This window comes from Poeciliopsis prolifica, unplaced genomic scaffold (assembly GCF_027474105.1).
Source record: "Poeciliopsis prolifica strain line A6 unplaced genomic scaffold, Auburn_PproV2 SCAFFOLD135, whole genome shotgun sequence".
NCBI lineage: Eukaryota > Metazoa > Chordata > Actinopteri > Cyprinodontiformes > Poeciliidae > Poeciliopsis > Poeciliopsis prolifica.
In genome coordinates this window covers 217,449-238,887 of record NW_026562510.1, presented here as the reverse complement: position 1 = coordinate 238,887, position 21,439 = coordinate 217,449, and the positions used below count along the sequence as shown (strand labels likewise).

Below are 21,439 nucleotides of genomic sequence, written 5' to 3'. Positions count from 1 at the left end.
CCCGTGTTCCCTCACCTTGCTTTGGATGTTTATTGGATTGCATTGTGGGCCAATCGGAGGGCAAACCTCAGAGACAAACAAAGGAACCCTCTCTTAAGTGAAGCAGGGCACATGGCCATTTCACCGGCTCAGGAGCTCCGATTGGTCGCGGAATAATCCAATCAAAGCTGAAATCAACTTAAGTGGCAGCGGTTTGAAGAATGAGAGCTGGAGAAAAGCAACTTTCAGAGAGTTGAGCTTACAAAATCTCAGCCGTCGCCAATCTTTGCACTCTTTTTCTTTTTTTTTTCTCCCTGCACATTGCAACCCTTCCTGCTGTACTCTCAGTTTCTCGCCAGATGGAGAGGGGGCGGCGAGCGCCTTCTTCTGCATGTGTGGCTCTGTGCAGTCCAGAGTATTCATGCCTGGTTACCCATGAGTTTGCATATTTGCATACCCTGAACATCCTGTCCCTCCATGTTGAATGAGGATGAAATAATAAGAGCAATCAGCTGCAGGCGGGCGTACAGCTGCTGATGGAAAACTTTTTTTTTCTTTATTTATTTTTATTTTTTTAAGTGGAAACAAAGCATAATCATCTAGGTGCATTTGGAGGCTAATCTGCAGTCATTTTTTGGCTGGGGGAACTAATCTGCATGGGTGAAATAAATCCCGTCTGTCATCGCCTTTGCATGAAGCTGGATCGTTAAAATACATAGAGAAAGAGAAAGAGAGAAAGAGAGAGAGGGTGTAAAGAGAGCGAGAGCAAGAGAGAGAGAGAGTACTAAGCTGAAACAGAGGAGAGGAAGAGAGGGGGAGTGTGTGAGGGAGAGTCAAATCACCGCTCCACTGTTAACGCCGTCAAGGTTTGAGCGCGAGCACCAGGAGGCCACATTCCTCGTGAAATAATGGATGGGACAAAGCCGGCCATGGAGTCCAACACCGAGGAGACCCAGGACGAGGGGCAGGAGAGCAAAGGTACACGCTGTCATCTGCGCCTTTTCTCTCTCACCTCTGTTTTTTTTTTTTTTTTTTTTTTTTTTTGCGTCTGCGCCAGCTTGAGCCGTTTAACCTACTTGCTACAGCGACACAAAGGCGCGGGGGTTTGCTGTCATTTCGGGGCATTTAAGTGCCCCAGCCGGGGGGCAGAAATAGCTGATAATCCTTGCGGTGTTTGCAGGTATTTTTCACGTCTGTTGCGCGATTCTGAGGCGGACCGAGGAGCGAGAGGTGGAGGGTGGGTTGATGGGTTGGTGGTGGGCAGAGGAAGGTATTCAGAATGGTCGAGCGGGGGGTGGGGGGTTTACGGAGCGTGCGTTAATGCCAATTTGCTTTTGCGCTGCTGCACCATCATGAGCTTATTTGGTGTCTAATGAGCGGCTGATAAAGGCAGAGGCGGCGCTGCTGCCGTACGCTGCGCTCCGAGCGCGGCGGCATTGTTCTCCTCCAGGTGGATCCTCCCGCCTCCTGCAGCCACTTCCATGATTATCGGCGGGGGTCTCTGGGGCTGATCTGTCAGCGGCTTGATTGATGCACCACACCGCAGCAGAAGGTGGTTTTTTTTTTCCCTTTCTCTTTCTGTTTGCGCGACAGCAAGGACCAGTTGCAGTCGCTGGAAAAATAAAAGGAGCAGCGGCGCTCTTGGCGCAGAGTGTCGATCATTTGCAAGCCCCCACAGACATGCATGTTAATGAAGCCCCTGATCTGCACAGTTAAGGTTTCATATTCATGAAAGCGGTCATTTCATGTGTGCACCAAAAGTCCAAATATATATATATATATATATATATATATATATATATATATATATATATATATATATATATATATATATATATATATAATTGCATCAAAATTGAAAATCTCACCCAAACTGTTGCTCCTGTTACGCGGTGCGGTGTGTAGGCGTGTCTTTGTGCGTTGGCGGATTCAAGGCCACGCAGAGTGGATGTGACTGATTTGTTTGGAAGCCTATTGTGTCTTTATAGTTCAAAAACTCTTTGCTGTGGTTAAATTATGCCTTAAAATATAGAAGTGCACAGCCAGGGCCGGGTTTGAGAGGATGCAGGCCTGGGGGCTGAAATTTGTTTTGGTGAGCTAAAGTCATATTTCATGCTTGGAAATTGCTGGTCAGGGAGAAAGCATTTCTAAAAGAACTATAAAAACATTCACATTTACAGAAGGAAAAAAAAATGTTGCAGTAACCATTCCAGGCCTGCAGGTGGTGATGTTGCACGATCACCAAAATATCTCCAAAAATAAACAACAGAATGTATGGAACGCGCTCTTAAAGTGTGTTTTTGTTACATCTGGTGTGTCCTGGTTGTATTTTAATAAAAATGCGGAGCTAAATGACCATAACAATGCTCACATCTAATTTCATTCTTTGCAAGAAAACGTCCAATATTCTATTCCCATTTATTGTGTTTCAAAAGTTTGCTTTCATAAAACAAAACAAATCACGGCCCCAATCAACTCAAAGATAACTCAGAGTTTTTACCTAGGATGTACTGATTGCTGTCTTCTGGCCGATCACCAGATGTTTAATAAGTCTGACCTGCTAATTCCAATTATGACTGATGCTGAGTTGTTTGAAAAAAAGTTACTTCACACCTCTATGGACGTAGATAAGAACCGTTTCACAAGAAGCATCAGCCAATCACCAAAATCTGGGCCGATTTATTGGTGCACCTCAGTTTCTATGGTAAATACTTCATTGCAGAAGCCATTTATACCAATTTCTTTCCATTATTCCCAGTTTACTAAGGTTTTATTGGAACCCTGAACACAAAAAAGTCAATCATTTTCATTATCTACTCCACTTGATTACAGTTTTATTGCTTTAAATAAAACAAAACAAATTAATTGTTGGCACTTCCGCTAGTTCTCTTCACCTCACTTGATGAACATTTTCCCTTAGTGTTCAAATACATTGAAGTTTATCACTGTGGTCAGCAAGTGTGTGCGATGAAACTGGTTTTCAGACTTGCAACTGGAACATGATGTCTTAGCTCCCCCATGTCTGTTTTGGCTTGTGAGACAAATGGAAAAGTCGATTAGCCAGGGCCGCACTTTTGGGAATATTCTGGATATGGTAATTAAAATATGAGTCACAGACCTGTAGCATTCCTTTAAAATATAACAAAGAACAAGCATTTCTTTCAAAATATGCTGACATAAATGTCGAACAAATCAATATTACGATTATATTTGCACCACATTGCACCGTGCTGCCATGTACTTTATACTTCTTATTTCTTAAATAGATGTTCTTTGAGTTTTCAAAAAAAAAATGGTGTTGTAATAACTATTCCACACCAGCAGGTGGCAACAACATGGTTAACAGGTGGAAAAAAGGCCAACATTTGTGGCTTCAAGCATAAAAAGTGATTATATTTTTGTCAACTGTGTTATAAAAACTGAATTCTAGATAGTACTGATTTTGTGTAGAGCAAATCTTTGACACTCTAAAGAAATGCAGCTTTGAAACACAATGTTACATGACATTATTGGCTGGTGCTTGAAAAGCAGCCAATCCAGGTTTGCCATATATGTGAGCTTCATGCTGTAGGGTTTGGCTCTTGGCCCAGTCACACTGCTGGGTCACAGTCTTGTCTGTGACGTAGGGTACAGGCGATTGGGGTGTCCCTCAGCAGTGAGACTTTACATCATCCTCTCCTCAGGCAAAGCAGCGACACACCGACCACTGTTCAACAACAGCCTGTAATCACGCCTCTTCATTTGACAGTGGAGGCGAGCCTCTTGAAAAGCCCCTGAAGATAACTGAGCAGGAAGACAATGGTATTTATAGCAAGCTATGAGGCCTCTCAATTCCTTAATCACAGTTGTTCCATGGAAGCAGGGAGTTTATTTCACCCGGTTTGGCTTCTGCTGTGCCCCCAGGTGAGTTCAAAAATGCAAAAATGACAAAAAAGACCGTGAGAGATTTTTGAAGGTTGCATGTCGTTGCAGTCATTTGACATCTGGACTGCGACCAAGCTTGCAGCGTTCGTTAAGAAGCTGGAGATTTGCAGCAGGGGCCAACGAGGCAAGAGCCAGAGAGCAGCGTCTACTTCAAGATGCATAATGAAGAGCTGCTGTGTATATATTCTGCATGGCCGACGGACGGAGTGGTGCCTCTCAATATTCATGAGAAATTAGGCCAGATTCTTGCAAGCTTTTACGATATCAAAGAGAAAAACACAATATTTTGTGTCAAAGTGAATTTCAAAGCTCGATCCAGTCAATCTCATTCCAGAGAGAATAGATTCACAAATAGAGAAAAGATGTATGAAACTAATCACTAGTTACAGAATCCCTAAGTAGCCCCTTAATAACTACACTAATATATATTTATTACATACATAAAAAAAGCAAGGACTGATTACTTAAGAAGAATCTGAACTGAATGTTTTATTCACTGGTTAGAGATCTAATTTATCCAAAACATATCAATAGCTGTGTTCGCTAGGATGAAGAAGTTTTTCAATGTATTTTGCAAAACTGCAACGGAAAAACATTTTTCGCACCAACTAGACGTTGCTGCTGGCGGAAACTACGAAGAAGCCGACAGGAAGTAGAAGGAGGAGGATGGCGTGGCATGTTTTATGATTAACTGTGCTAACAAATTTACTCAAATGTGATTTTAATTGCGTTTCATATTTAATGGAAACACCGTAAAATTGTGTTTTCTTTAGCAGAAAAGAATCTCTTTCTTTCTCTGAAATAGGATTTAGATGGCTAAATAATCATCTTGAAGATAATGTTTGGAGAGGAAAAAGGAGAGTATAAAACGATAAATAACTTTTACATTCACTGGAAGACAACCATAAAGAAACTGATGAAACGAGCCTCATTTTTATTAGGTTTTGTTTGTCCTCTCACCGTTCTATAAGCCGTTGCGGCTGTCTGGTCATAGTCCTGCATGTATCTTTTCCTTTCTCAGCAGTTGGAGCACAACATCTGTTCCATCTGGCATCAATATCTGTTTACCTCTTTTGGATGACTTCCTCTCTTTGGATCACAGACTTGAACAACTAACAAAGCCAAAAATTAAAGTTTGCAACTTTTAACTTCTGAAAATGAACAGTAAACCAAATTCAGAGGAACGTTTGCCCACATAACACTTAAAAACAACTATTTCTCAAAGTCTACTGCTAACTTCACAGAGTTCAGTTTCAACTCAAAAGAAGAAATGGTACATCTGACAATAGTCGCTGTCCAATCATTGTCTCCAGTCATGAATCTAAAAAGGGACATAAAGAAATACCGTCAGCTTAACTGTCTAGAGATTCAAGTTGACCATCAATTAATAAACAAGCAGTCATTTTCAAAAAGCTTACAGAACTCTAAACTAGCAAAAATAATTCACCCACTTCAAGAAAAGCAAGTCTCAAGAGGTGACTAAATAAATAGATAATCACCACGGCAGCAGGATCATAAATACTGCACAACCTCACATCTTCATGCAGTTTTGGGGATCAGATATTTTATCAAGTCAAACTAATGTCATGATGAAGGCCTTCTGGTGCAAAACATGGCTATGCTAAAGTTAACATCTCAGTTGCAGCTCACAGCTTTATAAATCATCTCGATTGAAACTCAATGATTCTACAATGAACACAGAATGATAAAAAAAAAAACTGCTATAGATAAGTAAAAATTCATAAAGTAAAAACTTTATGAATTATAGCCGCTACAGAGGAATGGTGTCAGTGGGAGTAGATTGATTGTTGCGCCTGATTTCATGCTGTAATGTGTAATCTGCCAGCACACAGGGGTATTGTGTGATAATGAGGGATCATCAGCTCTCATAATCACCTGCTTCAATTAGCCTGACGCAGTTTGACTGGACAACTCACACCGTCATGATTTTACTTTGCTTTAAACACGGTTTCCTAAAGCAGGGTGCTTAAATTTGCAGTAACTGAGCGTACTGTTAGAGCCTGCTGTTACATAACGCCACCGTCCCTTCATTATGATGCTCGGATCAGAACAGTAACACATTACATCACCGTCTGGAAGGGTGCACGTTTTGTTGCATTTCCTGTTTGGAGCAGCAGAATATGCTACTGGAGTTATGCTTAAATCAGGGCTACTTGTTATCTTTAATAATGTCAGGGATATTCAGCGAGAGCTGTGCAGAGCTTTATTCCTGCAAGATGTTGGCAGACGGAGCGGAGCTGGGCCTGGAAGCCTTTAAGCGAAACATGTTTGGACGCACTTCCAGTTTGGACTGCAGATGTTTCCCGTTTCCAGACTGTTTTCGCGGGTATTTTTAGGAAATTCAGGCTATTTTTGAGTCCCATGCGCAAAACTATCGGCATCCGTTTTTTGTTTTCATGTCACATGTGGCGCACCGACTTGATGTTGGCTTCAGCTATTTTCATTCTTGTAGCTCCATCTGCTCAACAATACAACAGGTGACTGTTATTGCTGAATTTTACAAACGGTTTTGAAAAAGGATTTGTTGAGTTCGCAATGAGATTCTGACAATATAAAAATATAATTTTACAGCATCAAACGGAACAACCAGTTATTTCAACTGCTGTTAAAATAATTGAAACATAAAATGTTAGTGTTATAGTAATATTACCTACCATAACAGAAGTAAACTACTGCATTAAACACGTTTTTTGCCAGCTGACTATAATAGTCTGGCATCTCCTTAGTTTTTGTTCCCATAGAAATGAAAAACTAGTGGAAACCTAACAAAAGCATATTTTTAAGAGGTTTGTATCTAATTTGAGGTATAATATAAACATGGAGTGAATCTTCTGAAAAGGGGCAGAAAGTAAATGATATTTTCAATGAAGTGAGCTTCACTTACACCGGAGAAATTAGCAAAAAGTCATCCTCCAACGTTAGTTTTGTGTAAACTCTGACTGCCTTGGAGATAAAATAATCAGTATGAATACTAGAGTGGGATAAAACCTTTCAGTGAGAAGGTTTGTCGCCTCTGAAATGAGTTTTTTATGACTAACATGTCAGCATTATCAGAGAGAAAAAGGGTCAGAGAGCGTCCAGCTGGGCATCGGCTGAGAGCCAGAATCTAAAGGCCAGATCCCGTTTGATGATCACAGAGGAGTCGTCCCTCTCTCGCTGGTGGCTGCTGACATTTGGGCTGTGCCGGGTTTCCTTCCCCGGTTTCCCTGACCTTACTGCGAAATGATTCACTTACACAACTTGAAGTTTTGATGACGATATCTGGAAAACCGAATTTCCCTCTGAAATTAGTGAAATCGCTGCAAACGCGTTTCCCTCGCAAATGGAGCATGAAAACACAGTTCAATTCTCCAACAATCTGGTTGTGGTTTGATATTTTGATTAAGGCTGAAACGAGTCATCGGATTAATCAAATCGATAATTGAAATAATCGACTGGAGTATGCAGACTCCAAACAAGGCCATTTGCAGAAAGAGCAACATTCTTAGATGACTAGACGAGTCAAATATATAAGAACAGTATTCATTTTCCATCTCAAACTAAAAAAAACTTTGTAAATATTTTCTACCAATTCCTCCTCAAGTGACAGTTTTAGCTCCACCTGGATCAAATTATGTAAAGAAACACATATTTTTAAGCACCTTCTGCTTTCTAGTAATTAATTAGTTAATTAGCGCTGCACTGTATTGACGCCCAAGTCTAGCAGGAAGCTTTTCACATGTTGATGTTAAAACTATTTCCTTTTCTAGAAATAACCAAGTGTTCACTACAGGATTGCTGAGGCAATAAAATTGTTTTTTGATTTAAAAAAGGAATTTAATTACTAGCTTGCATCTATTAATGTATGTTTCTTATTGTATATAAGAAGCTGAAATAAAAAATCTGCAGAATTAGCCAAATTTTTTTAATCTGGTGAAACAACTAATCGTCAGAATAAATGAAAAATTAATTAGTTGCAGCCCTAATTTTTGCCATCATCACCCTCACCCGTCTCTCCGCTCGCCCCCCACCTTCGCCCCGGAGGTGTGTGAGGCTCTGGAAGCATGTGAAAGCCGTCACACAGAGAGAGGCTCATGTGTTCCTCGTTTTGAAGCCATTTGCCCAGAGCACGCTGTCAGCCTCCATCTGGACACGCGTGTGTTTGTGAAGGTTTACCGTCGGTATGTGCGCTTGCATTTGTTTACGTGTCAGTGACCAGGAGTGGTTGAGGGGAATGTCTCTGGGAGTGCTTCGCTTGCACCAAAAAGGAAAAGGAAAAAAAAAAAACAGGCTTATTTTTGCGCAAACATGTGTGGAGAGCCGTGCGGTACGCCGCTGTGTTTGTATTTAGCGCTTCCTGTCCTCACAGCACCATCAATTTTCTATTCAAAAGGATTTGCAGCGACATAGCAGATCTCACTTCCATCTGAACCGTCTTTGGATTCATCTCAGGTGTCATGACTGACCGTATTTACCTCAAATGCAGTGCAGAACAACAACTTTCATCCGCCGTCTCTTACCTACTGCCCTTTCCATCAATCTGACTCCCAATTACGTTTGACAGAAATGCAGTGTTTCGTACTTGAGCCAACTAAAGTGGAATGCTCCTTAGTGAAAGGTTTAAACTGAATAAAGAACATATGAAAGAATCTGACCTGCCTCTGTTCACATCAGTTCTTGCTCCATAATTAGTCTTTTCACTGAAAATACTGGATATACAAAAACATTTACCATAAATTCACGGCAATATTTCCACTGCTCTGAGTGGAGAATGTGAATGAATAAATGAATGGATGAATAGATGGAACTCGTTTTGGAGGGATGGATGGACGGAGTGAGAGTCCTGATTTGGAAAAAAGGACCTTCTTGCTGCTAGGCAACAGAGCCAACCTGTGCAGAATCCTGCATCCCTGCTCAACATTTATCTTTTTTAAATTATATTTTTTATAAACCTAAATATAAAACCTGTAACGGAAAATGAAGCTAATCACAAAGAATGGCGTCCAACACTGAAACCGACGGGTAAAAACTGACTTTTCACATCTGATCCAGGCAGGCAGCCTGGCAAACAGCTGCAGCCTTAAATCAAACCAAACACATTTCAGGAGTTTGACATGCAACCTCTGCGGTCAGACTACAGGAATGTAACACTTCTCGCTTGCCATAAGAATGGCATCATAACCTGTGCAGGATTACGTTGCAGTCGAGTCTGCCGTTGGTATATGAATAGCAGCAAGTGGCAGGTTGGCCCAGCAGGTCTTGTTCCTGACTAATGCCAGCCTCTTCTGGCCATCTTCCATCACCTACTGATGCCCAATCTGCTGCTCTCAGCCAGAGCCCATAAAATGCCTGATGCTGATTAACACTTGACATCACTGGCTGAAATGGACGTTGATGAGTCACTGTGCGGGGTGTGCAGTTTGCTCTGAATATTACAGTGCTGTATTTGTTTGCTTTTGTCTCATTTTGCCATCTCAGCCAAAGCAGAATATCGAAACAGAAAAACAGGTTTCAAGTGACCATTCAGTGATGTGGAGACAACAAGACCTCCTGACTGCTGTTGAAATATGCTGTAGTGCTTTGGTCAGAGAGCGGGAGATGGAGAAACGGATCGGGTCGCCTGGTCTGCAGTAATTCAGCCACTGCTACAATCTATTGTGATGAGCAAGAAAGCAAAGCTGTTGATGCATCCAAACTGTGTACGTTCTGGATTATGACTGAAAGAACAAGATTCTGGACTCAAGCAACGCAAACAAGGTTTCCATATAGAGTGGCTGGACTCAGCCTTCAAGAAATCAAGCATTGGAAATATACATAACCAACACACAACAGAAATCATAATGTCCTGTACACAAACCACAAGCATTTTCTAATTTTTTTTTCTTTCTATTTTTTTTTTTTTTTTCTGCTGTGTTTCTGTAATCATAAGGAAGCCTCCGCAGGGAGCGGCTTTGTGCTACCAAACAACAGACTTTGTGCACACACTCGAATCGTGGTTTTGGCCACACACACACACACACACGCATGCACACACACATGCACACACACGCACACACACACACAGTCACATACAAAGTGCTCATCTGCAGCTGGAAACCAAATCTCTGTAATCTCATCGGCAGAAGTGGGAGGAGGGTGAAAGAAAGAGATGACTTCTTTGACTTCTTGGAGAAAAAGTGACATTAGCCAAGTTGGTTGTGTAACCACTAAGGCACAGCATTTGTAGCCAGAGGGGCCATTTTACATGTTGGTGGGACTAAAAGTGTGGCCTCTGCTCTTTGCTTTGTAGTTGGGATTGCGTTGCAGGGTTTTATCAGCAAATAGTTTTCAAGACAGATGCTTGTTTCCTAATATTTCTGATATTTTATCTAGTTTTTGGCACTGATAATGAGTTGTTTTTAAACAATTTTAGTTTTTTAACTGAAAAAGGGACTCTGCAATCTCAGCAGGATAGTAGTTGCTTGAGTTAGTGGGTTTTCTCTAATCTGTGGCATAAGTGTATTGATCCCCACACAGAGATCCGCGAACGGGATTTAAAGGCACATTCCGGCCATCAATCTCAGTTACGCTTGGCCACATGCTGACTTTGTGACCTGCATAACGCTGCATAAACAGCAATGGGTTTCTCACAAATAGCAGATTAGGGTCAGTTTTGTGTTGCTACAAAATAGAACCAAAAAACAAAAAAAAAAGAAAAACAATATTTTGGGAACAGTGACGGCTATATCCTCTTAAACCTCATCCACCATTACTGAAAACATTCTCAACATTATGCGTTTGGAAAACAGCTTTGTGACATATCTATAAAAAATTTTTTTAAGCAGCTACAGAATTTATATGGAAATTCTGTAATCCTGCTTATTTTCTTCATATTTATGGCATAAAATATGAAATATAGGACTCCATATAGTTAAAATGCACAATTTTTCCAAAATACTGCATTAAAAGAAGCTAATTATCGACTGAACCTTTTAGGGTTAAAGAGAGATTCTGAAAAATAAACCAATGGGACATTTGTGGCTGATTACCAAGTTTATTTCTGGTCTTCCTGTCATTAGTTCTCATTAGTTATTTATATTAGAAGCAGAGATGATGTCACACTGTGTGAGAGAAAACAATCTTATATTATCATCTAAAGTGCCATTCAAATTGTTCACCACTCTGCTCAGATGTAAACATTTTGAAAAAAATTTGGTTTTAATTGTTTTTGCTCATTTCTATGTGATGGTCATTAGGTCTGAGGCAAACATTTATTCCTAAACTGAGGTGAAATCTCCGGAGCTCGCGTTAGTAATTTTGTGTTGTTGTGTCTGCGGTCAGCCTCCATGAAGCAGATGGGACCTTGTTTTCATCTCTATGTGACGCAGCCATTTATCCCACACCTTTTGTTCTCCGAGGTCCTCCCCTTCCCTCGCAGGGATCTACCCATGATGCACTCTGAGGATATTGCCCGATAATGAATACAGAGTTTGTGAGATCTGAATGGAGCCGCAGGCGGCGGGGGTTCTGGGGAGGGACCAGATCGGTCACTGAAATATTCAGAAAGCTTTATTAAGGATGTTATTTCTGGCAGATGTACCGCGCACACTAACAGAGATAATCACGCCGCAAATCTGGATTGGAGGAAAATATTTAAACGGGATTCCTCTGCCTGCCCTAAACCTTGGAGATTTGTTTTCAGTATTTTCTAGGTCTAGGAAAATATTCCTCCTTCTTACATAAATTTAAGTTGAATTTCAGTGTTTGACATTTTTAAATAAAAGCAAAGAACCTCAATGTTAACTGGAAAGATGTGGTAGGAAGAGCATGACAATGGAAATAATCGTCTCATCGTTTGAGTTTATCCTTTATTTAGGATTTGCAGGCATTACAACAATGAAATCTGTGTAGCCAGAAAAAAAAAACAGCACATTATTCAGCCAATATTATCCAGAACTAACAGACACCATTTACCCCGTTTTTCTTTTTTTTTTTTTTTTTCTGTGCATCTACTTACTTGGAAGCCTTATTTTTTTCTAACAAATGCTCCAAATTCAATTCCTGTGACAATAAAGTTTGTAAGACGACGTGCATTTGAGGGATTGTTTCATACCGTGGGTGTCGGGTGATTGACAGAATGCGAAGCGTAATCACAAAAGATGTCAGCAATCGGTGACAGGTTCTGTTTGCGAGCGCATCTCCGGCCTGCGAGGCATTATTTATTCAGTCACAGCGCCCGAGTCTATTAGGAAGGCACAGATTTAACTATGAAGGCGGAAAAATGGGAACGTGGGGAAAAAACAAGGATGAAGATGAAGAATCAGGAAAGAGAGCTGTCTATTATTTAGAAAAGGAATCTATTTACAATGTGTTCAATTAATTTATTATCATGAATGATATATTAGTTGGAAAGAGGACCCACATTCAGGCTCAGAAATCTGACAAACATTCATGCAGCTGAATATATATATAAAAAAGAAGCAACTATGAATTTATAATGGAAAGGAGGTGATCATTTACACGCCTAAGATATTTCAGCACATTCCCTTTTTCTTTTTTGTAACATTACAGTAGATAATATCAATATTAATAGCTGATACTGGAAGTCTAATGCAATAAAGAAACGTGAGTTTATGCGACATACATGTGGACGAAAAGATTTTGCATTTTTAATACTTTTCTAGCGAATAGCTTAGCCACTTTAGGCCAACATGAGGACTACAAATGTAAAAAAATAATAATAATCCTCTGGCAAGTTAATTCTTTTTTAATCAGCAAAGGGAAAATGGTATTAGAATTAAAACTAAAGGTGTAAAATGTAACCAGAATACCTAAAGGTTTGAGTCTGAGACATAAGTCGACATTTTTGAGACGTTTCCTCCATTCACAGAATTTCGTTTTGAAAACATGAAAAGACGAACCGAACGCCACTCCGCCGCTTCATTTGGGTTTTGCTCGCGAGTGAAGCGACTGCGAGGGACTGAAGTGGGTCGTGGGTAACACGTTGCTATGGCAACTGCCGTTCGCCGGCCCCAGGGCCAAGAAAACGTTTCCCCCGTCCTTCTCTTGCTCTGCCTTTTTCCCCCTCTCACCTCCTTCTCCTCACTTGTTCCTCGTCGTTCGACGTGTTCCCTCTTCTTTCTCATTTTATCGCCCTTTTGTTTCGGAGCTGCCCGTGAAAAGGCGATCAAATCAAGCACCCTCTCGCTTAGTTGTCAGCCACAAATTGAGGTCGGCGTTTAAGCGGGAAAACTGTCCCAATACTCCCGAATTTCGCTCATCGTCTGTCAAATTCTGAGCCGCCCTGCCTCCTAACGTGAACAGAAAGGTGAAATCCTTCGGTGGGGACCCGCCGAAAGTTATTGAAAATGATCTACGACGCCGTAACATAACAGGAGCGTAACATAGTGTCTTGGTGATTAACTCCAACTGGCTTAATGGAGCACGACGGCGACAAGCGGCCATATTTCAAAGAAAAGGAGACAATAGAGCGAAGACAGAGGCGGCGAGGTATGAAACGAGGCAGATAGGCCGGCCTCGGTGTGTCACCTAAATTCTGCTCTAATGAATAGCCCATTGATTTCCATTAGGGCCGGTGGGAGCTGCCCACTCCGGCCAGGCTGCTTCCCATTAGCGCACTTTTTAACCGAGGCTGGCAGTCGCAGCCGGGGGGAGTGGAAGGACCGGAAAGAGGAGAGAGTCGGCTCCGTCGTTCAAGAGGAACCTGTGAATTCATCCATGAAGCGGCGCGGAATCAGGGGAGAGAAGACGGAGCTAAAAGCAGAAACAATAAAGACCATAAATAGCTCCTATGAAGGCGTGGGATTTGTCCCAAAAAGGCTCCCATCCTGTCAAATTACTCGCATCCAAGATGGAAGATAAAGGTGGAAATTCTACATTTGCATTTGAAAGGAAGGATTTCCTTTTGTTTCCGTCTCGCTTTGAAAATACAACACTCAAATTTTACTCGTTGAGGTTTCACAGCAGAACTGACCGGTGTGCTGACCGGTTCGTCCTGGAGGCCTCGGCCCGCTTCCCGGTCCAGCCGTTCAGCTTGATCAGCTGGACCCCTCCACCAGCGCGCTTCCTTCATTAACTTTAATAGGATTTGGGTTCGTTACGTAACAGGCCTCCGCTGGGTTACATAACGCAGGGGAAGATGATGCTTCTTCAGATTTAAGGATGAGCTTTTATTAAGACTCAAACTTCTTGAATCAACTCTGACAAGACTTTTTATCTGGATGTGGAAAAAAACTAATCAAAACTGTTTGATGTAAACTGTGCTTGCATTGTGGAAGCCGGAACAACTTTTGGTTTTAAAAAAAAAATAAAGTCGCAAATGACCAAAAGATTTAGCTCATCACAAAGGTTAAAACACAGCAGTAATAAATGTAATCATTGCTAGAATTTTTACATTTGTAGAGCGATTTGGAAGCAACAGTTACTACTTTATAAAAAAAAACAATAAAATACTGATGTTTTTGAAATCAGACTCTAAATTAAGCAGACTTTTTTTTTTTTAATGCCATAAAATAGATAGAAATGTTGGTATTTTGGGGATAACGCCGTGTTTAATGTGGTATGCTTTACAGAAAGAAAAGCAGTCAAACATCCTAAAAAATTTTATTTATTCAATCTTTAATCTGCATTTTGTTGATAAAAAAAATACATTAAATTGGAAGAAAAAATCTAGATCACAATATAACTATACATTAGTTTACCAGTAGGAGTATTTATTGCGTTTCTGTCTTAAAGTCAAAAAGCTGTTCTTGAAGCCATTTTCTGTCATTTGAAGATCAACACTATCGAATGTTTTCCTGTCTTTCCCATTTTGAAAAGAAGCAAAGAGAAAGGGACCCATGTGGAGGAACAGGAAGTCTTAGACAGGTAAAAAAACAAACTGATAGACTGTTCAATATTTGTATTATCAGTAACAGAGAGATTTTATTCCCTATTTAATACATTTATTCAAATTACTGTCTTTAGCAGAGGTGATCATAACTGGAGAAAAAAAAAACACTCCATTTAGTTTATATAGTGTTATAGATTGCCATTGATGCTGAAATCAATTGGCTCTTTTAAACCCATCAACAGCATCCGCCTGCAGGCCGTAAACTCTACCACGCCTCAACACTTCAATCCAGAGTTTCTGTGAGGATTTCTGTTCAAAGCCAACCTTGAACTGGTATTTTTCCATACTTCTGCCATCAGGTGTCACATTGCATCGAGGTCCACGCTGATAAAAGCCGTCAGCGGGTCCGGGCTCCCAGGTCGTGTGGATGTTTGAGCGGATCTCATGTTTTCCCGAGACAAGCTGTCGCACAGATTAGAAATCACAAAGTGCGTTATTCACTGGCGATCGGGGGAGCATGTCAGAAATATATTGGTGTGCGTGGAGAGCCACACGGAGGACATGCGGTGGGTTGAGTCGGCACCAAAACCCGTGCCGATTTGTGAACATCAGCTGGCGGTGCCAACTGGAGCAGGCTGTCATGGAAACAGCAACGTAGCCACATAAGACGGTTCATTTTGTCTTTTTTACTCCCAGAGTAACTTCCTGCTTTGCCACAGGAGTTATTTTTATCTGCTGTGCTACATGTTATATAACATGCAGCTCTTGCATTCGGTGCCTTTTGTTCCAGCTTTTTTTTTTTTTTTTTTTGGGAGGGTGGGACTGGAGCAGGATGGATCTGCAGCACCTGTAGACCTGATTCAGCATCGCAAAACACAAGAGACGGATTTTAAATTTTTCATCAACGTTTGGGAAGTTTTACTGGCAAATTCAAATATTTACTTCAACCTGGAAAAAAAAAATAGAACATCATGCATTTGACTATGAGGCATTCTTGAACAGAAAAGAAAAAAATGACACACGGGGGTTTTTGTAGGTGGTGCAAAATTCAGCACTCCAACTCGCTGTGAAAGATGCTCAACATGCCTGATGCACAGGATAAAAAGCCATTGAGTTTTGCAGCGAGTGTCGTCAGCAGAGCTAAGCAAGTCACTATGGGATGTCAGCCAGCTCTCTTTGTTCTTTCTTATAAAAACATGGCTGCAGTAGAGCGTCTTCTTCTGTCCGCCCCCCCACCCCCATCTGCCTTCTTTCATATCTGACCTAAATTCTTTGTTCTCAGATCCCCTTTAATGCTTTCTTAGCTGTGAGCTTTCTCGTGTCTAAATGCAACAGGAAAAGTGGAAACAACCTCTTTCTTCGTCTCCCTCTGCAGGATGCTTCGAGTGCTGCATCAAGTGTCTGGGCGGGGTGCCCTACGCCTCGCTGGTGGCCACCATCCTCTGCTTCTCGGGCGTGGCCCTGTTCTGTGGCTGCGGCCACGTGGCGCTGACCGGCACCCTGACCATGCTGGAGAACCACTTCTCTAGGATCACCAGTGACCATGCCACCCTCGCCGCTGTGTGAGTCTTGTACATCCTCTTCCCTCAGCTATGGGTTTTTACTTCCTTTAAAACTAAGAATCCAATCCATAATTTTTCCATTTTCCATTTTCCTTCCATGGAGATCATCCCTACTTCCTGCATATTTGATCTTTGTCATAAATATTCTGAGTTCATCCATCTGATCCACTAACAATTTTTGTTTCCTGCGTCCAGGATCCAGATCTTTCAGTACATCATCTACGGCATCGCCTCCTTCTTCTTCATCTACGCCATCCTCCTGCTGGGTGAGGGCTTCTACACCACCAGCGCCATCAAGAAGGAGCTGCAGAGCGACTTTAAGACGACCATCTGTGGACGCTGCATCACTGCCTTTGTATGTGAAAGCCAAGAAATGAGACGTAGCTACTTCCACAAAGTCGCTATGGCGGCATAAAGATGTGGAGATGTTTTTAATCTCTTAAGCTAGATTCTTGATTCATGCTTCAGCCCTCAGGGTTTCTTTGGCACAGTTTGTCCTTCCTTGTCTGATTAAGTTAATTACTGCAGATGTCCAGTTACATTAGCATGGAAGCAAAAAGTGATGCATGAGTGGGTGGATGGTGAGGACTTCAAGTAAATATTATGAGCCTAATTCTTCAGTGCATCACAACTTAGTAATAATATCACATCTTCTGCCTCCTCCTTTCCTCGGTTCAGTTCATGTTCCTGACCTACATCTTCGCTCTGGTGTTTATCGCCATCTTCTGCTTCACGGCGATCCCGGTTTTCCTCTTCTTCAACATGTGGAACACCTGCGCCGCCATGAGATCTCCAGACTCCAACATCACGTATCCTGACTCCGTCTGTGTGGATGTCAGGCAGTACGGTCAGTCGCTGATGCTTTCATTCACTCTGGTTCTCTGGGAGGATCGGTCGGTTTGGGTGGTCACACCGGGGTGGCATTCGGAGGAGGGGTGGAGCTGCGAATTCAGACGTCTTTTTACACATTGATTACATCCTGACAGAGTTTTTTGTTGCCCATTTGCATGTCTTTATCAAGATTTCAAAAGACAAGAATTGACTTTCAGGATGAAATAAAGGGGTTAAGAGAATCTTAATGCTCCAGATGGGGTTTGCCCTCTTGATCTAATTAGAAATGACAGATTTTCATTACAGTTACGTAGAATCAGGTGGGCTGGAGCCGAACTCGAGGGGCAGCAGGGTTATGAAAGCACGTTTTTGAAATGAAAAACAAAAGGTACAATGCCTTTGTAGCTTTAACCTCCAAAACCTCGGCTCTCAGAACCTTGCCAACGTATTCCACTAACACAAAAGCAATATCGTCAACCCACCATCTGAGAATGGAACGGCTCCAAATATGGCCGCCCTCCGACAATAACAAGGCAGTGAAGGAGAGCAATAATCAGAGAAGTTTTTTTAACATTTCTGAAGGAGCCACTGAAGAAAGGAAGCATTGTTTCACCATATAAAGGGCACTGCAAACATGTGCAAACCTTTTAGCCAACTTGCAAAACACAATATGTGGAGGAAGACCAACACTGTGCATCCCCTTGATGACACCTACTCCACAGCAAAACATGCTAGTGCTAGCCTCAAACACCCTGTTTTGGTGCTAAAATACAAACAAACAAACACTTGAAACAAATGCTCTCCATCCAATTTGACTGAGCTTAAATTATTTTAAAACAAACGATGCATATTGAAATAAAAATACAAAATCTGGTGGTTAAAGTGTTGAAAATCATCAACACAGCCCCATTTTGCTTTGATCCATTGAAGCATAGCATAAGATGCTACAGTTTTGACATGGGATCTGTGAAAAGTTTAGGGGAAGGAATACTCAGCAGCAGCACGAATATGCATTTCCTTTGTGAATATTGCATTTGCAGCTTCAGAGAGCGAATGCAAAACATGCACGACTGCGTTTCTTCAAAGATGAAGAGCGACTCCCCTTGATCAAGGAGCTCAGAGAGAAGCATCTGATGTGAAAGCCTCTGATTTTCAAACTAGCAGAATGGTTAAAAAAAAAAGGACTTAAAAAAAGTTAAGTATGGAGAATCCAGTCTTGTAGTTCTACGGTTCACTGTTTGATGGAACAATGTACAGTATTTGACCCACATCTGAAAGACAGCTGGCCAGACTATAAAGTAGGATGAGGACATACTTCAGAATATTAACCCCAATTAGTGGGAGGCACCAAATTATGATCAGCAGATGCTAAAACTGAGGAGCGATTATATTTCTTTGTGACTGAAACAAGAAAGAGGTTAAATTACGTTGATAAATGATATGTTTCAGCTTATATGACGAAATGAGGTAGAAATCCATTCAGAATAATGACCCATATTTTTCCAGCAGCAGTGGCAGCCCTGTTTCCTTTAATCTTTCTCTGAGCCTCATTCAATATACTTTCAATCTGGGGGGGAAAAAAAGCTTCTTGTCGTTTGGTAACGTTTCATCTCTTTGATCCTGCAGGCGTTATTCCCTTGAACGCAACACCCGGGAAGGCTTGTGGAACCACACTGACAGATATTTGCAGCACCAGCGAGGTGAGTGGGTTTTTTTTTTTTTCACTTTTTTCTGCAGTTTATTCTCGTGTAACTCGCCTAAAATCTTTTTTTTTTTTATCTCCCCCTCTCAGTTCTACCTGTCCTACCACCTCTACATCGTGGCGTTGGCCGGCGCCGGAGCCACCGTCATCGCTTTGGTGAGCTGCTCTGACCCGCCGCTCAAGATATGCGCGTTGCCATGACGCGCTTATCTGTTGCCGCGGCAACCGCGCCTCTCACGTAAATGTGTTGTACCGTCAGCTGAAATGCTGCCCCGCGGCCTGCTGGGCGAGCGCGGATGTGTTTTACTCCACTGTGGAGGCGGACTTTTGTGTTTTGCATCCGGGGAAATGGACATGCCAATAAATAAATAAATAAAAATCATGAAATATCTGAACACGTTCGGCTGGGTCACCTGCATGCCTTTTATTTTGATGTTTTAAAGGAACAGTGCCACGAAAATGGACTGGCAGCATTAACATGCTTCTTCAGCCATGTATGGATAAAGGTTATAATGCTTAGAAATAGATTTGTTCACATTAGGATGCTTAAATCAGAACTATTCCTTTTTTTTCTTTAGATCATTTGGCCCACTTCCTGTTTATAAAAAAGCGATTTATAGGTGCAGCAATAAGCTTTGGATGGGATTCATGGGATTAAACTAAGAAAGGTGGTTGATCTTATTTAGCTCTTAATTTAAGGAGGAGGGTAATTACATTTTCATAGATATTCAGGTTGTTTTGGATAGCTTTTTTTAAGCCTAATAAATGTATTTACTGTAGTTATGAATTACACTTTACATAATTATGGAGAACAAATAGATATTTTCATACCTGTAAGTCCTGAACGTTCTTGTTCATTTGGCCGAGACAAATGAACAAGGCAAGAAAAACCTGCCTGAGCTTTTTAACAAGGTCTGACTTATGGCATAATATTCATGTCAATTCGCTTTACTGTAGGATATCGGCATGTATTTTATAATGGCAGAAAATGCAACAAGCAAACACAATGAAAAATGAAAAAGTTTTTCTTACCTGAAAAACATCAAGTCAGCGCTTCAGATTCATCAGGATGTCTCTGTAGAACCTTCACTCCTTGCATTTCAGTGAGGACGTTTCCTGAAACACAGTGAAGTTACATCAGTGGGTTTCTTATTATCAGACTGTTTGTTTTGTTGTTTTTTGGGGGGAGAATTTATTGAGAGGCTTGAAACTGTTTTAGAAAGGTGGCGATAAGAGAAAGTAAAAGTTTAAAACAAAATTACAACAAGATGTAGTTTTTTTTTTCTTTGGTTAAATGTGTAAAAATATTCAGAAACCTTGAACTTTTCCACATTTCCTCCAAACAATACTTTTATTTAACACACTCCAGTCATTTTAATGGACACCAAAATGTGCTTTTGAGTTCTGAAATGTAAAACGTCTCTTTTTTCCCCTCTGCTCTCAGATCCACTACCTGATGATTTTAGCGGCTAACTGGGCGTACCTGAAGACTGCCGCCTCCACGCATGACTACCAGGACATCAAGACGAAGGATGACCAGGACCTGGAGGCCGAGGCGCGCTCCAAGGACGGCCAGAACTCCTCCTCATATTCATAAGGACAAAGCGTCCTCTCTTGCCATTGCTCATCTTCTCCCCTGAATCTTAAACCCTCAACACCTAGCGCCCACCACCCCCAAACTCTCCCCTGTCCCCCCCGACAAAACAAACCCACCTCGGTCATGTTCGACAGCCCAGTCTCCTGATTCTCCATCCTCTTCCGTTTACCCAGAAGCGCTTTCCGCTCCGGGGCGCCAGCGCGCTCTCCACCACCGGTAGGGGAAGAGGCTGGAGGGTCGGGAGGAGAGCGGCCAGGCCCCGGACGGAGGCGGCTGCTTCAGAGCGCTGAAGGCTCGCCCCGTCGGGTGTCGAGCTATGTTAAGGTTTTCGGCGCCTCCTCTTTTCCCCCCTCTCCTCCCTTTTTTTGGGCGGCGGCTCGTGAACGTGGCCCGGCTGTGATGGCCTCGCGCCCTGAGCCAGCACAGCCTCTCGACACATAGCTCCTGATGACAAAATAAAAAAGAAAAAAAATTTAATAACAGAATAAAAATCGAAAAACAATGCTCACTGTGTGTTTCAGCCACTGGGAAGCACCACAGCAACCAAGTTCCTCTGTTTTTTGGTGTTTTATATGCATATATATATATATATATGAATATGAATATATTGTGCGAATGTGTGTGAATGTTGTTCTTTTCTTTTTAAATACTCTGAAAAGTATGCCAGGTATTGTTATGATCTTTACGAGTTTGGGCTCATAGATTTTTTTCTTCTTTTAGTTTTTCTTTCCCCACCACTTTGACTTTTTATTGCTATTGCTCCAAACATTGTTGCACTATTTAAAAAAAAAAAACTAATTAAAATGGGGGAGAATAAAATTTCCTTGCGCAAAACAAACCCTTTCTTTACTCCCTCCAGGAATAAACACCTAAAAGAATGAAAACCCATGTAGTATCTCAAGGATTTCTGTTCATTTGAGTAAGTATATTTAAACGCTACTTTTCTTATAGGATTAGTTAACAGTTTATCTGCTTCCATGTCCTGGATTAAAATTAAGTTTTCTTGCTAAAAG

The 21,439-nt window shown here is 41.5% G+C and overlaps 1 protein-coding gene across 3 annotated transcripts in view; it reads left to right on the top strand.

Moving 5' to 3' along the window:
• The window catches only part of LOC129355469 (neuronal membrane glycoprotein M6-b-like), a 30,640-nt gene extending 9,894 nt beyond the window's left edge, over positions 1-20,746 (top strand). The window contains exons 1-7 of one of the 3 annotated variants that reach the window (XM_055025061.1): positions 646-957; positions 16,110-16,296; positions 16,492-16,651; positions 16,975-17,143; positions 18,754-18,827; positions 18,920-18,985; positions 20,274-20,746. In XM_055025061.1, the coding sequence (XP_054881036.1) occupies positions 888-957; positions 16,110-16,296; positions 16,492-16,651; positions 16,975-17,143; positions 18,754-18,827; positions 18,920-18,985; positions 20,274-20,426 (879 nt within the window). In that variant the 5' untranslated portion in view covers positions 646-887 and the 3' untranslated portion in view covers positions 20,427-20,746. Of the gene's footprint in view, positions 1-645; positions 958-12,925; positions 13,393-16,109; positions 16,297-16,491; positions 16,652-16,974; positions 17,144-18,753; positions 18,828-18,919; positions 18,986-20,273 lie in introns of those variants that run through there. The other 2 variants (XM_055025060.1, XM_055025062.1) reach the window with 2 other exon arrangements.
• The last annotated feature ends 693 nt before the right edge of the window (positions 20,747-21,439 follow it).